The 15,503-nt window shown below is 39.3% G+C and overlaps 1 protein-coding gene and 1 long non-coding RNA gene across 4 annotated transcripts in view; one reads left to right on the forward strand and one right to left on the reverse strand.

The window, feature by feature from the left end:
* Positions 1–15,455, forward strand: part of COLEC12 (collectin subfamily member 12) — a 198,358-nt gene extending 182,903 nt beyond the window's left edge. Inside the window, exons 9-10 of one of the 2 annotated variants that reach the window (XM_022586796.2) lie at positions 3,210–3,355; positions 10,991–15,455. In XM_022586796.2, coding sequence (XP_022442504.1) covers positions 3,210–3,355; positions 10,991–11,010 — 166 coding nt within the window. In that variant the 3' untranslated portion in view covers positions 11,011–15,455. Of the gene's footprint in view, positions 1–3,209 lie in introns of both variants that reach the window. The other variant, XM_089894966.1, reaches the window with a different exon arrangement.
* LOC115802123 (uncharacterized) overlaps positions 1–15,503 on the reverse strand; it is a 65,956-nt gene that overhangs the window by 23,401 nt on the left and 27,052 nt on the right. The window contains exon 2 of one of the 2 annotated variants that reach the window (XR_016387596.1): positions 1–1,126. This is a non-coding gene — a long non-coding RNA (uncharacterized LOC115802123). The other variant, XR_016387595.1, reaches the window with a different exon arrangement.

Genomic DNA, 15,503 nt, shown 5'->3' on the forward strand with positions numbered 1-15,503 from the left:
CTTAGATCACCAGAGATATGCTGTGCTTCCTGAGAGTCTCCCAAAACACACTTGAAGCTCCTCTCTTCCTCTTGTCCATTTCTTGGTCCCCTGCACAGGATATCATTTAACGGGAGCATGCTGTCAAGTTACGAGTAACAGCTTTCATCTCTGCACTGCAAAGACAAAACATGGGCTGCCCTTCTGTCCACACAGATGGCTACACGTAATATTATATACTACATTTTTAGAATATAGAACCGTAGAATGGTAAGGACCAGAAGGGAACCTTTGGCATCATCTACTTCAATACTCACTCGCTCTGGTCATGCCTCATGTTTGTATCAGTGGCACTGGCTTTGGCCACTAGAGAGAAATCTTCCACTGTTCAGACCTCTATAGCGGGAGAAAATTCTACAGCAAAGAAACACTTCTCACTACTAAGATTTTCCTGTTTTGAGGCCAGGCTCTTACCAGCAGAAGTTTCTTGGCCACGAAGGCTCAGTCAATCTTGTGGTTGATGAGAAATACTAAGTTGTGAGGGTTGGAAGGGGCTGTTCCCAAAATTGAGAGTTTGTGCTCTACCTCCATTAGTATAAACCCAGAATCCTGGGGGGTGTTTCACACCCACTGGCTGAGGTGCTTGCAATGATTCCAGCTCCCTGGAAGAGGGAGTCCCGATGCTTCCATGGTCCCCAGTGTACTCAAAATACAGTGTCCAAGTACATACACACCTTGCTACCCAACCACTTCTCTGACATGTATGTTATAATGTGGCATTCAAGGATCTGGCGCCCAGGTTTCAGCCATTCTTCTTTCCAGAATCTACCTATGAATGAGGTTTAGGAAACATTTAAGCTGAAATTCTTCTCCAAAATATATACATTCTATTTATCTGACACGTTCTGCTCTATTACAAACATGCAGACTGGGGGGATTTGCCACAAATCATTCCATGTGATTTTAGCTTTTCCAAAGAGATGCTGTGAGACTTAGTCTTTGAGACAAATTCCTCCTGCAGCCTGGCTTCAGGCTACTCCACCGCACATCCATGCTGGTCCCACCTGAGTCACTCCACTCACAGCCACCTTCTACCTTTAGTCCGGAAGGATTGCTTTAAGCACTGCATGTGAAGAATTCCAGTGACCTGGAAAAAAACGAATGGAGGATGGTGATAAAGACAATCTCCTTTCTTATCAAGCAGTTCTCTTTTTGTCTCATCTGTAAATCCCTTTTATCTACTCAAAAGGGCAAGGAAATACAAGGGGAAAATATTAAACAGATCTTCTATCAGAATTCCTATTTATTTATTATTATTCCTATTTATTATTTATTATATAATAAATAATATTATAATAAACCCTATTATATTTATTATATAAATATTCCTATTTATTCCCAACTAACTGGGAGATAAAGAATATTAAATGTCCTGTCAGTATGCATCGAGAATCACAATCTCAAATTTGATAAACAAAATTGGAAGGGAACCCCCTCGTATAACTACAGAAATGAACAACGTGTACACCAACAACATCAAACTGCCCAGGCATTGTTGACATTTCCGGGAGGGTCCTTCGAGGTGGAAACACACACACCAAAAAGCTTGCCTGAAAGTTTCCTTCCAACTTCATCTCTTTCTGGCATCACTGTGACAGTCTGAGGGTTTTACCTCATTTGTTTCTTGCCTGTGATATAATTTCTGAGAGGGCTGGGACTCTATTCTCCACAGTGCCGTGTTGCCATCAGCTAGCATTATTTATCCCTGGCACATAGTTGGTGCTCTGTGAATATCTGTCGAATGAATGAGTTAACGAATGACTATTTCTGACTTCCACCTGAGTATCGTCCCACATTTACTCTCATCAGTTGATGGTTTCATCTAAATTATCTCTTCATCACTAGATTTATTTAAGTTCATTTCATTTTATAAAATATCCCAAAATATACAGTTGGCTTGGGGGAGTCCATGCTACCTTGTTACATCCTTTAACTGTAAATTTCAACTCTCCTTTCCCATCGCCCTGATTTTTGCTGGTCTTGTCGTCGAAAGAAGTAGGACAACATGGGCTCTGTCCCCAGGTGACCCTGGTAAGAGCCTGGCCTCAGAAAAGGAAAATCTTAGTAGTGAGAAGTGTTTCTTTGCTGTAAAACTTTCTCCTGCTATCAGGGTCTGTACAGTGGAAGATTTCTCTCTAGCGGCCAAAGCCGCAGCCACTCTGATACGAACATGAAGCATGGACCAGAGTGAGTTATTATTAGATGATGCTGGTTGGGTAATGAGTCATCGTTTATGGGAAGCACTTCCTGCTGCAGATGTTTTTTCGGACCCTCCGCACGAGGCAAGCTTGTCCTCTTAGGAGGTAACCACAAGCTTCTGTGCAAAGACCTGGTTCTCAGAGAAAACGTAGTCTTTCAAGTTTTGAGTCTTGGAAGCACATCTAATTTATTGCTTGGAAATAGAGTCAGGAAGAGGAAACGTTGGCAAAGGGGTGCTTTGAGCAGCAGCATGCAAGTTAAGCCCCAAATGAGCTCATCCTAAAGAAAACTTGTTTTAAAGACTTTAATCTCTCTCCCAAAAAAGGCAGTGAGATGTATAAGTCATTTTCAGTAAGAATAAATTACTGTTTCTTTCTATAGCAATTAACTATCTACAACTTAGCCAGAAAACCATAACCAAGTGTTTATAATTGTAGGTTCTTGTAAGTGTATATCAAGCGTCTTTCGCTCTCTCTGCCTGACTCTGACTTGTTAGAGACAAGATATCAGAACGTACGAGGATCCCTCTGGGTTCTTCCAAGAATGTGTGTGTGTGTGTGTGCGCGTGTGTGTGTGTGTGTGTGTGGTCCTCAGAATGCATATACATTCACACACAGATATACACCCACATGCCCAGCAGTCAGCATTCCAGTGCACGTTAGAAAGCTGTCATTCATCTAACTGTGTTGGAGACAGATTTACTCTCTCAGCAACGTGATGAAGCAGCTCAGTGAGCTGATTGCACTGTGGCAATGATAACAAGCCTGCAGGGAGATGCTGCATAACACAGCGCTCTGCAAAACAGCTGCTTATTCTGAATCCGAGTGTGCACAGCTTTTTAAACAGTGCATTTTCATTCCCGGACAAATGACAGGCCTTGGTTTTGTTTTTTACATTTCTCTGCTGCTCTTGGGTAAAGAAAACTTCTCTGTGGCTTTGCAAATAATATCTGATTTCTGTTTTCTTAAAAGAAATTGGAAAGCTGGACAGCCAGATAACTGGGGTCATGGCCACGGGCCTGGAGAAGACTGTGCTGGGCTGATTTATGCTGGGCAGTGGAACGACTTCCAGTGTGAGGACATCAATAACTTCATTTGCGAAAAAGACAGGGAGACAGGTAAGCAGCAGAGGGGATTTAAGAGAGAGCCACTGAGCTTATATCTTATTAAAGGGCAAGAAGTGATGAGTATAAGGGATCTGAATGTAGGCTCGGTAATGGCTTCCAGTCCTGGTTCTGCCATTTACTAGCTGGGCAAGCTATTAACCTCAGGGAAATAATAATATCTTCTTAATGGGGTTGTTGTGAGGACTTAAATAAGTTAATAAATGTGCCTAATGTAGAGGAAGTACCCAATAAATATTAGACTAAAAGGCCTAGGTCATTACCTTATAATATTGTCAGTCAATTGTTATTTAACATATGGCACCAGTGTTAAGTCTTTTTCATAGAGTTCCATGCACGGATAATTCAGGTGGCCAAGCATTCAATTCCACATGTATTTACTGAGCATTTACTATGGGCCAGATGCTGTGCTAGATAATGTAGGGATATAGTTTCCCTGCCTCCTTCTAAGCTCATAAGCCTAAGAGGCATTTGGAGATTCTTTTTTTCATTTCAAAAGGTACTTATGTAAAACTTCATTAAATACATGACCCTCTTCAGGACATAGCATCTTAGTTTTCTTCATCAGAACTAGATTTGAAAGTTTGTGGTGGGTGGAGGAGGAAATGGGGGTGAATGGTAATAGGTATGGGTTTCTTTTAGGGGTGATGAACATGTTCTAAAATATTAGATAGTTCTAAACTATACAACCTTGTGAATATTATGTAATTCTATCTCATAAAGTCTTTATTTTGAAAGTTGGTGGGAGACCTTGAAGGGCAGGCACTATCTTTGTGCTCTCCCTCTGCTGTGCTCCACAGCACCAGTATCACCCCAAGGGGAGCTTTTACACACGTCTGATGCCCAGTTTTTTGCAGCTGCCACCCAGGGAACACCCCTTGATCTCCTGGCTCTAGTGGCCAGTGAGCTTGCATTCCTGGGTCCCATGAGACTATAACAAACAAATCATTCTTGGCCAGCTGCTATCCCCAGGGGACTGTGCAGACAGCAAACTGAATCATACCCCCAGTATTTCTGTGAAAGAGGCCTATTTGCTTGTCCTGGAGCTTCAGCAAGAGGGGTAGGCTTCTGGTTTGGCTCATCTAGGGACCTACTGAGGTGCCCTCCAGGGACAAAGGCTGGTGGATGCCATCTTTGTGACCTCCCTCTGCCTCGTGACAGGGTGCAGGTAGCTCCCAGGATGGAGCTTGTACACTTGTCTGGCACCCTGATTTTTGCAACAACTGTGCAGGAGACACTTCTAGGTCACCCAGTTCTGGTGGCCAGTGGGACATACCTTTCAGTCCCACAAGACTATAAATATTTGCATACTCTAAAAGCTGCTGCCTGAAGGTCTAGTTTCTAATCAGCAAGACTCTAGTTGCTGACTGAGATCCTCCCCTTTGGGGCACTGACAGGTCTTGGCACACTCAAATGCTAGGAGCCACTAAAAATAAAAAAGGCTGCTTGAACAATCACAGTGGTTTGAAGGACAAGCAAGAGCTAGGGCAGTGTTGAAAGATAAGGTTCATTCCTACAAGATGCCACTCCCTCAAGATTGGGAAAGAGGGTTGTTTTATCTAGTTTGACAACACAGAGAGTCAAGCAAAATGAAGAAAGATACATATGTTCTGAATGAAAGAACAAGATAAAACCTTATAAAAAGTCCTTAATGGAGATAAGTGATGTACCTATTAAAAAGTTCAAAATAATAGTTATAAAGATGCTCACACTGAACTCGGGAGAAGAATAGATGAACACAGTTAGAACTTCAATAAAGAGATAGAAAATATAAGAAAGTACCAAATAGAAGTTACAGAGCTGAAGAATACAATAACTGAACTGGAAAATATATACTAGTAGGATTCAGTAGCAGACTAGATGAAGCAGAAGAAAGGATCAGTGAGCTCAAAAGCAGGGCAGTGGAACACACCCACTTTGCTTGTGGAGAAGCAAAAAGAAAAAAGAATGAAAAAACGTGAAGATAGTTTAAGGTACTTATGAGACAATGTGAGGTGGTCCAACATTCACATTATAGGGGCCCAGAAGGAGAAGAGAGGGGTAAAGGGGCAGAAACTTCTTGAAGAAATAATGGCTGAAAACTTCCCCAACCTTGGGAAGGAAACAGACATCCAAACCCAGGAAACCCAGAGTTCCAAATAGGAGGAACCCAAAGATACCCACACCAAGACACATTATAATTAAAATGTCAGAAGTTAAAGACAAGGAGAGAATCTTAAAAGCAGCAAGAGAAAAATAACTTGTTACATACAAGGGAACCCCTATGGACTGTCAGCTGATTTTTCAGCAGAAACTTGGCAAGCCAAAAGGGAGTGGAATGGTTTTATTAAAAGTGTTCAAAGAAAAAAACTTCCAGTTAAGAATACTCTACCCAGCAAAGTTATCCTTCAGAATTGAAAGAGAGAGAGAGTTTTCCAGACAAGCAAAACCTAAAGGAGTTCACCACCACTAGACCAGCCTTACAAGAAATGTTAAAGAGGCTTCTTTACACTGAAAAGAAAGGGTGCTAATTAAAAACAGGGAAACATATGAAAGTATAAATCTCACTGGTAAAGGTCAAAATATATTTACCTTTACATATATATAGTAAAATTCAGAATACTCTAATGTTGTAAAGGTAGTGGATTAACACTTATAAAGCTAGTATGAAGGTTAAGAGACAAAAGTAATAAAAATAACTACAACTACAATGATTTGTTAAGGGATACACAAGATTAAAAGATATAAATTGTGACATCAAAAACATAAAATGGTGTGGGGGCAGGGAGTAAAAACACAGAGTTTTAGAATGCATTCAAACTTAAGTTGTTATTAAAATAGACTGTTATAAATTGTTATATGTAAGCCTCATGATAACCACAATGCAAAAACCTATAGTAGATATATAAAAGATAAATAGAAAGGAATCTAAGCCTACCACTACAGAAAATCATCAAGTCACAAAGGAAGAGAGCAAGAGAAGAAGAAACAGAGGAACTACAAAACAGCCAGAAAACAATTAACAAAATGGCAGGTAATACATATCTTTTAATAATTATTTTAAACATAAATGGACTACATTCTCCAGTCAAAAGACATAGAATGGCTGAACGGATAAAAATACAAGACCCGTCTATATGCTGCCTACAAGAGACTCACTTCAGATGAAGGATACACACAGACTGAAAGTGAAGATGTAAAAAGATATTCCATGCAAACGGAAACCCAAAGAAAGATGGGGTAGCTATATTTATATCAGACATAATAGACTTTAAAACAAAGACTGGAATAAGAGACAAAGAAGGTCATTACATAGTGATAAAGGAATCAATCCAACAAGAGTATATAACATTTGTAAATATTTATGCACCCAACATAGGAGCACCTAAGTAAAAAAAGCAAATATCGACAGACCTAAAGGGAGAAATAGACAGCAGTACAGTATTAGTACCCCACTTTCATCAGTGAATAGATCATCCAGACCAAAAAATCAATAAGGAAACATTGGCCTTAAATGGCACATTAGATCAGGTGGACCTAACTGATAGAAAAAATCCCATCCCAAAGCAACAGAATACACATTCTTCTCAAGTGTACATGGAACATTCTCCAGAATATATCATGTTAGGCCACAAAAAAAAAGTCTCAATAAATTTAAGAAGATTGATTTCTAGCCTCATACCATTGTGACTGGAAAAGATGCTTGATATGGCTTCAATCACAAGAAGAAAACTGGAAAAATCACAAATATGAGGAGATTAAACAACATGCTACTGAACAACCAGTGGGTCAAGGAAGAAATCAAAAAGGAAGTAAAAAATATAGTGAGACAAATGAAAATGCAACATACCAAGACTTATGGGATGTAGCAAAGCAGTTCCAGGAGGGAGGTTCATAGCAATACATCCTATATCAAGAAAAAAAGATCTCAGATAACCTAACCTTACCCCTCAAGGAACTAGAAAAAGAACAAATGAAGCCCAAAGTTAGTTGAAGGAAGGAAATAAAGATCAGAGTGGAAATAAATGAAATAGAGACTAAAAAGATAATAGAAAAGATTAATGATAGAGCTGGTATTTGAAAGATAAACAAAATCGACCATCTTTTAGCTAGATTTACCAAGAAAAAAATATGGGCTCAAATATATGCAATCAGAAATGAGAGAGGAGACACTGTAACCGGTATCACAGAAATACAAAGATCACTATGAACAATTATACACCAACAAATTGGACAACCTATGAGAAATAAATTCCTAGAAACATACCATCTACAAAGAAATGAATCATGAAGAAATAAAAAAATCTGAACAGACCAATTACTAGTAAAGAGATTGAATAAGTAATCAAAAACCTCCCAATAAACAAAAGTCCAGGGCCAGATGGCTTCCTTAGTGAATTCTACCAAACGTTTAAAGAAAAATTAATACCAATCCTTCTCAAACTCTTCCAAAAAATAGAAGAGGAGGAAACACTTCCAAACTCATTTTATGAGGCCAGCATTACCCTGATACCAAAGCCAGACAAGGACACTACTAGAAAAGAAAATTACAGGCCAATATCCTTGATGAACTATAGATGTAAAAATCCTCAACAAAATATTAGCAAACCGAATTCAACAATACAGTAAAAGAATTATATGCCATGATCAAGTGGGATTTATTCCAGGGATATAAGGATGGTTTAACATCCACAAATCAATCAATGAGATACACTACATTAACAGAATGAAAGAAAAAAATCATATATCATCTCAATAGATGCAGAAAAGCATTTGACAAGATTCAGTGTTCATTTATGATAAAAAAAAAAAAAAAAACCACTCTCAAATGGATTCCCTGTAGAGAGAAACTCTCTATAGAGGGTCTGTGACAAGCCCACAACTAACATCATACTCAATGGTGAAAAGCTGAATACTTTTGTTCTAAGATCAGGAACAAGACAAGGATGCCCACTCTCACCACTTTTATTCAGCATAGTATCGGAAATCCTAGCCAGAGCAATTAGGCAAAAAAAAAAAAAAAAAAAAGGCATCCAAATCAGAAAGGAAGAAGTAAAACTGTCGCTATTTGTAGGTAACATGATATTTTATATATAGAAAACCCTAATGGCTCCACCAAAAAAAAAATGTTAGAACTAATAAATGAATTCTGTAAAGTCACAGGACACAAAAATCAATGTACAAAAATATGTTGTGTTTCCATACACTATAACAAACGATCAGAAAGAGAAATTAGGGAAACAATACCATTTGCAGTTGCATCAAAAAGGAAAAAAATACCTAGGAATAAATTTACCCAAGGAGGTGAAAGACCTATACACTGAAAACTATAAGACACTGATGAAAGAAACTGAAGAAGACCCAAATAAATAGAAAGATATTCTGTGTTCATGGATTGGAAGAATATTGTTAAAATGTCCATACTATCCAGAGCAATCTACAGATCCAATGCAATCCCTAGAAAAATTCCTATGGCATTTTTCACAGAAATAGGACAAACAATCCTAAAATTTGTATGGAACCATGAAAGACCCCAAATAGCCAAAGTAATCTTGAGAACGAAGAGCAAAGCTAGACCCAGTCCCTGATTTCAAACTATATTACAAAGCTACAGGGGTCAATACAGTGTGGTAGTGGCATAAAAACAGATACATAGATCAGTGAAACAGAATATATATAACCCAGAAATAAATCCATGCATATGGATTATTGGTCAACTAACTTATGATAAAGGAGCCAAGAATATACAGTGGGGAGAGGACAATCTCTTCAATAAATGCTGTTGAGAAAACTGGACAGCCACATGCAAAAGAATGAAACTGGACCACTCTCTTATACCATATACAAAAATAAGCTCAAAATGGGTGAAAGACTCAAATGTAAGACCTGAAACCATAAAATTCCTGGAAGAAAACATAGGTAATAATCTCCTTGACATTGATCTTGGCGATGATTTTTTGGATCTGACAACAAAAGCAAAAATAAGCAAGTGTGACTACATCAAACCATAAAGCTTCAGCAAAGCAAAGAAAACCATCAACAAATGAAAAGTCGGCTTACTGAATGGGAAAAAATATCTGCAAATCATAGAACTGATAAGGTGCTAATATCCCAAATATATGAAAAATTCACACAACTCAATAGCAAAACACCAAACAATCCCATTGAAAAATGGTCATAAAATCTGAACAGACATTTTCCCAAAGAAGACATACAGACGGCCAACAGGTACATGAAAAGCTGCTCAACATCCCTAATCATCAAGGAAATGCAAACCACAATGAGATATCACCTCACACCTGTCAAAATGGTCATTATAGAAAAGACAAGAAATAACAAGTGTTGGCGAGGATGTGGAGAAAAGGGAACACTTATGCACTGTTGGTGGGAATGTAAATTGGTGCAGCCACTATGGAAAAACAGTATGGAGGTTCCTCAAGAAATTAAAAATATAATAGAACTACCATATGATCCAGCAATTCCACTTCTAGGTATTCATCTGAAGAAACAAAAACATTAACTTGAAAAGATATATGTACCCTTATGTTCATTGGAGCATTATTTACAATAGCATTATTTACAATATGGAAGCAGTCTAAGGGTCCATCAATAGATGAATGGGTTAAGAAAATGCAGTATATAAATACAATGGAATATTATTATTCAGCCATAAAAAAGAATGAAATATTGCCATTTGTGACAACATGGATTAACCTTGAGGGCATTATGCTAAGTGAAATAAGTCAGACAGAGACAGACACCATATGATCGCACTTATATGGAACCTTATAAAAAAAAAATGGAACTCATAGATACAGAAAACAGGTGGTTGCCAGAGGCGGAGAGTGGTGGGGTGTACAAAATGGGTGAAGGGGCTCAAAATGTGTAAACATCTAGTTATAAAATAAATAAGGCATGGTAATGTAATGTCATGTACAGCATGGTGACTATAGTTACTAATCCTGTTATATATCTGAAAGTTGCTAAAAGAGTAAATCTTAAAAATTCTCATCACAACAACAACAACAAAATTATAACTATATGTGGTAGTGGACGTTAACTAGACTTACTGTGGTGATCATTTTGCAATATATACAAATTTGGAATCATGTACACTTGAAACTAACATGTTATATGTCAATTTTATCTCAATTTTTAAAAACAAAGTTGATGACAAAAATATATTTTGCTCAAATTATTTTTGACAGTAACTGGGGCACAAATTATGCATTTATCCACTCAACAGTCATGTATTGAAAACCTCTAGTGTGTCAAGCACTCGTCCAAGTGCTAGAGGTCTCCAGACAGGTAAGGAACTCCCATCCTGGTCAGTTTCAGGAAAAGAACACAAATATCTCAACAAGAGATTACAGTAGAGGGTGACAAGTGACCCAGATTTGTCATTTGTTAGCCTTCTTTGGCCATTTGGGATTTGAGTTGGGACTAGGATTCCCCAAAATAGGCTCTTTCAAAGTGAATTTTACCTTTTATTTAATCTGAGTAAGAATTTCTAGGCATTTATTTGAAAAAGTAATTATTGAACGATGTATTTGGAATGTTTCCTATAAAAACACATGTTCCTTTTTTGAATTATACATTAACATTGTTCTTTAAGAAAAACTAACACCCATCCTTTTTCCTTTCTTTTAGTACTATCACCTGCATTATAATGGACTGTGATATAATAATAAGAGCAAATTTTCGGACAGTTCTCAAAGGCAAAAGATACTTCTTCCTCATTGCATCACCTTCTCACCAGATTGAAAAAAAGCACTGCAAACCAATTACTGAAAAAATTGACAGCCAACGTTCTTTACCATCTGCCATTACTTAAGGACTTGGGAACAAAAGTGTTCCCCCAGTATGATACATTGATTTTCAGTATGCAAATGGACTGAATCACATAGATTTTTCTCAGCCAGTAATCGTACGGTTATGCAAATCATGTCTTCCAGAGTATGGAATGCTCCAATCAGAAAAAAGATTATCATTGGTTGTTGAGCTTTAGGAAGAACTGAAAACGTATACTGTGTAAACAGTACCTTACATTTCTAAAATCCCACATGTAGGAAAAATATGCAGACATACAGATATATAGGTCAACTTTTAGTAACAATATGAAATATACTTAAAGAGCTTTTAAAACTTTGTATTTTTGTACAAAATATTTGCCTTTTTACAATTTTTTTCTTTTTTTTTTTGTTATTTTACCATTATAGTACATGAAGCCAAAGAAAACAATAATGGTACTAATAAAAACTCATAGGGTTTCTTGTCAGATTTAATTCTACACAGTGGCAAAGAATTTTTTTCAGTTGTGGTTTAAAAAAATAATTAAATATGTGTGTATATGTGTATTTTTTAATGTATCATTTCCTCAGAGGAATCAATCACTTGAAATGTCTAAGAAGTGTCCTTGCAGATTTTGCCAGTGTAGGTCAAGCCTGTGCATATGTGTGGCTCAGTCAAGTGGGCCATGCATCAAGCCCATCACCAGCCAAGACTCTTGCTGTGTGTCTGCCAGGCTCAGAGGAAGTGGTCAACTCAGGATGTGCTTTTACTTCATTTTGGCGGAGTCAGGGGTGGTGGAGAGGCATCTGTTGGGAAGGGCAGAGCACCTGAATCTGGCTATCTAGAAGGTCCTGTTTTATGGCTGAGGTATGAATATACTTGGTATCAGACCCATACCAGAGCTGATATTAAATGTCAGGAAAGTATGGCATCACATCGGCCAAAGGCAGAGATGCTAGAAAGATGGGGACACCTATACACTACCTGGAAAGTTTATGTTTTCTTCAGTCAGATTCCAAAAAATCTGTAATTCCAAGGCACATGCATGATGAAATGCAAGAATAAAATCTTGGCCACTATGTTGAACTCTTGCAAAGAACCTTTTGTCTGAGCCCATCTACCTTCTACTCCTTGACTTGCCATTGAAAAGTCTAACATGAAATGTGCTGAAAACAGGCTTAGATGTAACTGATGCTCAAAGGTAAGATTTCCATCCAACAGATTCCCTCTCCTCTCCTCCCAAGGAGCTCCCCAGCAGTGCTGCTACCTATCCCACATACAATGGTAAAAGAATAAAGACAGAGTTTGATTTTCACACCTGCAGCTGTGTGGACTGTGTTGTCTTGCCCTGGTCACTGTTCATGCCATCTCTGCAGCCCAGGAATGGTCACCTCCTCAGCACCTTTATGCCCTGCTGTCCTGTCCATGTAGTCTGGTCGGGCTGGTACGACCCGCTGTCGTCTGGGCCCTATGACACGAGACAGGCACTGGACTCTGGTACCTCTTCAGGCTCAAGACCTTCTATAGACTAAACTCCATCCTCTTTTTCATCCTCTTCTGGTTTCTTAGGTGTCAATTCAGATTCATGTTCAGAAGCAACTTGAACGTCTGATGCCATGCTCAGAAGAGAATGGTGCTGGCTCCCACAGCTGAGGGTGTTCCTAATAACAACTTACCCAGAGCTTATCATTTGTCAGGCTTCAAGCAGATGATCTCATGTCATCCTCCCAACAGCCCTAAAAAGTAGGCCTTACTACTCTCCCCATTTTATAGAGGGGAGCACTCAGGGAGGTGATGTCATTTCCTGGGTCACATCATCACCAAGGAATGAGGCAGGATTCAGACTCGAGCTTTGAAAATGTTCTAATTTTCTTTAGGAAGCAGGGTTCGTCTTAATAACACAGTAAAATCAGGTGAAAATCACACATTACCAGATGCCTCATGTGCTCCTCTGTATATTTAGCTATTTATACACCATGTTTCTATTCACCTACTCACCACTGATGCCCTTCTGGGAGGAGAGTTTTGGTAAAATGTCATGAGGTCCTCAAGCACTTGAGTTGCTATGAGAAGATGGAAACCTTTTCTTTCTAAATGACTCTTGAAAGAATGAGTGCACAGCCAGAAAGAAAAAAACCCTTTCTTTTCCTCTTTATGAGCAGCGTTCACCAGGTCTTCCCATATCCTTCCAATTTTAGCAGTTAGAGTTTAAAGCAGACAACAAATAGTAAGACCTGCTCCCATTTTAAAAATCAGATGTTTAAGGAAATAGAAAGCTACATAAATCATATATCCCTGGGACTTCCCTGGTGGTGCAGTGGTTAAGAATCTGCCTGCCAATGCAGGGGACATGGGTTCGAGCCCTGGTTTGGGAAGATCCCACATGCTGCAGAGCAACTAAGCCCGTGCGCCACAACTATTGAGCCTGCGTTCTAGAGCCCATGAGCCACAACTACTGAAGCCCTCGCACCTACAGCCTGTGCCCCGAAACAAGAGAAGCCACTGCAATGAGAAGCCCGTGCACCACAACGAAGAGTAGCCCCCGCTCACTGAAACTAGAGAAAGCCTGCACGCAGTAACGAAGACCCAACGCAGCCAATCAATCAATCATATATCCCTATATAAATCAGGTAACAATATTAAGCATGTGTATTTTGCCTCAGATGACAAAACTGATCTCTTGAAAAATGAAGTATGTTAACTCATTCATGGCTCAAAGAAGTCCAATAATAATAATAAAAGTTTAAATATATTTAGCACTTTCACATACATTACCTCTTCCAACCTTGGTGCAAAACCTTTCTCTCTACTTTAGGAATGAGGACACTGAGGCTAATTTGAAGACTTGCCCGTTGCCCACATCACTGTCATGCAAATCTGATCAGGTTCCTCCTTCTTATGTCCCTAAGTCTAAGTCCATTCTAACCCTTACCCCCAGTTTAAAATCTTCTGAGTTGCCTGCAGTACATACATGCAGGGGAGATAAGGGCCTTGTGACCAGGTCCTCAGCTGCACCTCCAGCCTCCCCTCCAGCTGCAACCCTGCCCTCCCTTGCCATGTGCCAGAACAGCCTTGCAAGCCACCTGCAATTTCCTCCATGCTCTTTCTTACCCCCATACTTTACCTGAACTTCCCTTCCCTACCTTTGTTACCTGGAAAGTACCTCTAAGATACAGCTCAAGCATCACTTCTAGCCCGAATCCTTTCAAAACAAATGCACCCTGAAGGAAGAGCTGATTCTTCCATGCCAAACGCTACACACAAGTGCTCCAGATAACATGGAGGAAAACCCACACACTGTGTTAGATGATCTACAGATTAGCTGAGAGGCCTAAATATTACTGAATTAAGAAGAGAAAGGTGGGCTTCCCTGGTGGTGCAGCGGTTGGGAATCTGCCTGCCAATGTAGGGTACACGGGTTTGAGCCCTGGTCCGGGAAGACCCCACATGCTGTGGAGCAACTAAGCCCGTGCGCCACAACTACTGAGACTGTGCTCTAGAGCCCACGAGCCACAACTACTGAGCTCACGTGCCACAACTACTGAAGCCCACGCGCCTAGAGCCCATGCTCTGCAACAAGAGAAGCCACCACGATGAGAAGCCCGTGCACCTCAATGAAGAGTAGCCCCTGCTCACCGCAACCAGAGAAAAAACCCGCAGCAACGAAGACCCAATGCAGCCTAAATAAATAAATTTATAAAAAAAAAAAAAAAAAAAGAAAGAAGAGAAAGGTGAATATGGCCAGTCAGCAATGAAATCTTAAGAGAACTGATGAATGGGAGAAGCCAAGCAGGAGAAATGAAGCAATTCACGTTGATAACAACTGGTTACTATAAATCCACTATATTGGCTATATATGTAATATACATATTATGAATGGAATATTGAGTGAAAAGAAAACTGGCAAAGCAGATTCATTCTCTTTATCAAAATATGGCCCTGAGTCAGGGAAAAGCTTTAGAAACCTTTTCTAAATGGCTGTGTAATGAAATATCTCTTTTCTGTTATACTCAACAGTTTTAGAAGTATAGGTGAACTTTTGCCATTTTTTAGAAGGTATTTCTCTGTACCATAGCTCCATTTTCCTGGAAAGCATCCCGTAGTGGCATGGCATCACACTTATTTTATAAATCACAGAGCAGATGTTAAAGAGATTCCACTCCACCCGTTCATGCTTTTTCCTCTCCTCCTAGATATACTTGTTCAAATAAGTACATAGCATGCCCAGGTTACACCAGGTGGGCAGAAGTCCAAAGAAAAGCAGGCTTAAGAAAACCAACTTTAATTCTCCAGAAGCAGAGCCCCTGGTTTTCAAACTTTTCAATGAATGAGTCTATGAATGAACTCAGTCCAGCCCTGCCTGCCATAGGCA

This window comes from Delphinapterus leucas, chromosome 14, assembly GCF_059928025.1.
Source record: "Delphinapterus leucas isolate spDelLeu-1000000601 "Yukka" chromosome 14, BTC_Dleu_Yukka2, whole genome shotgun sequence".
Classification (NCBI taxonomy): Eukaryota; Metazoa; Chordata; class Mammalia; order Artiodactyla; family Monodontidae; genus Delphinapterus; species Delphinapterus leucas.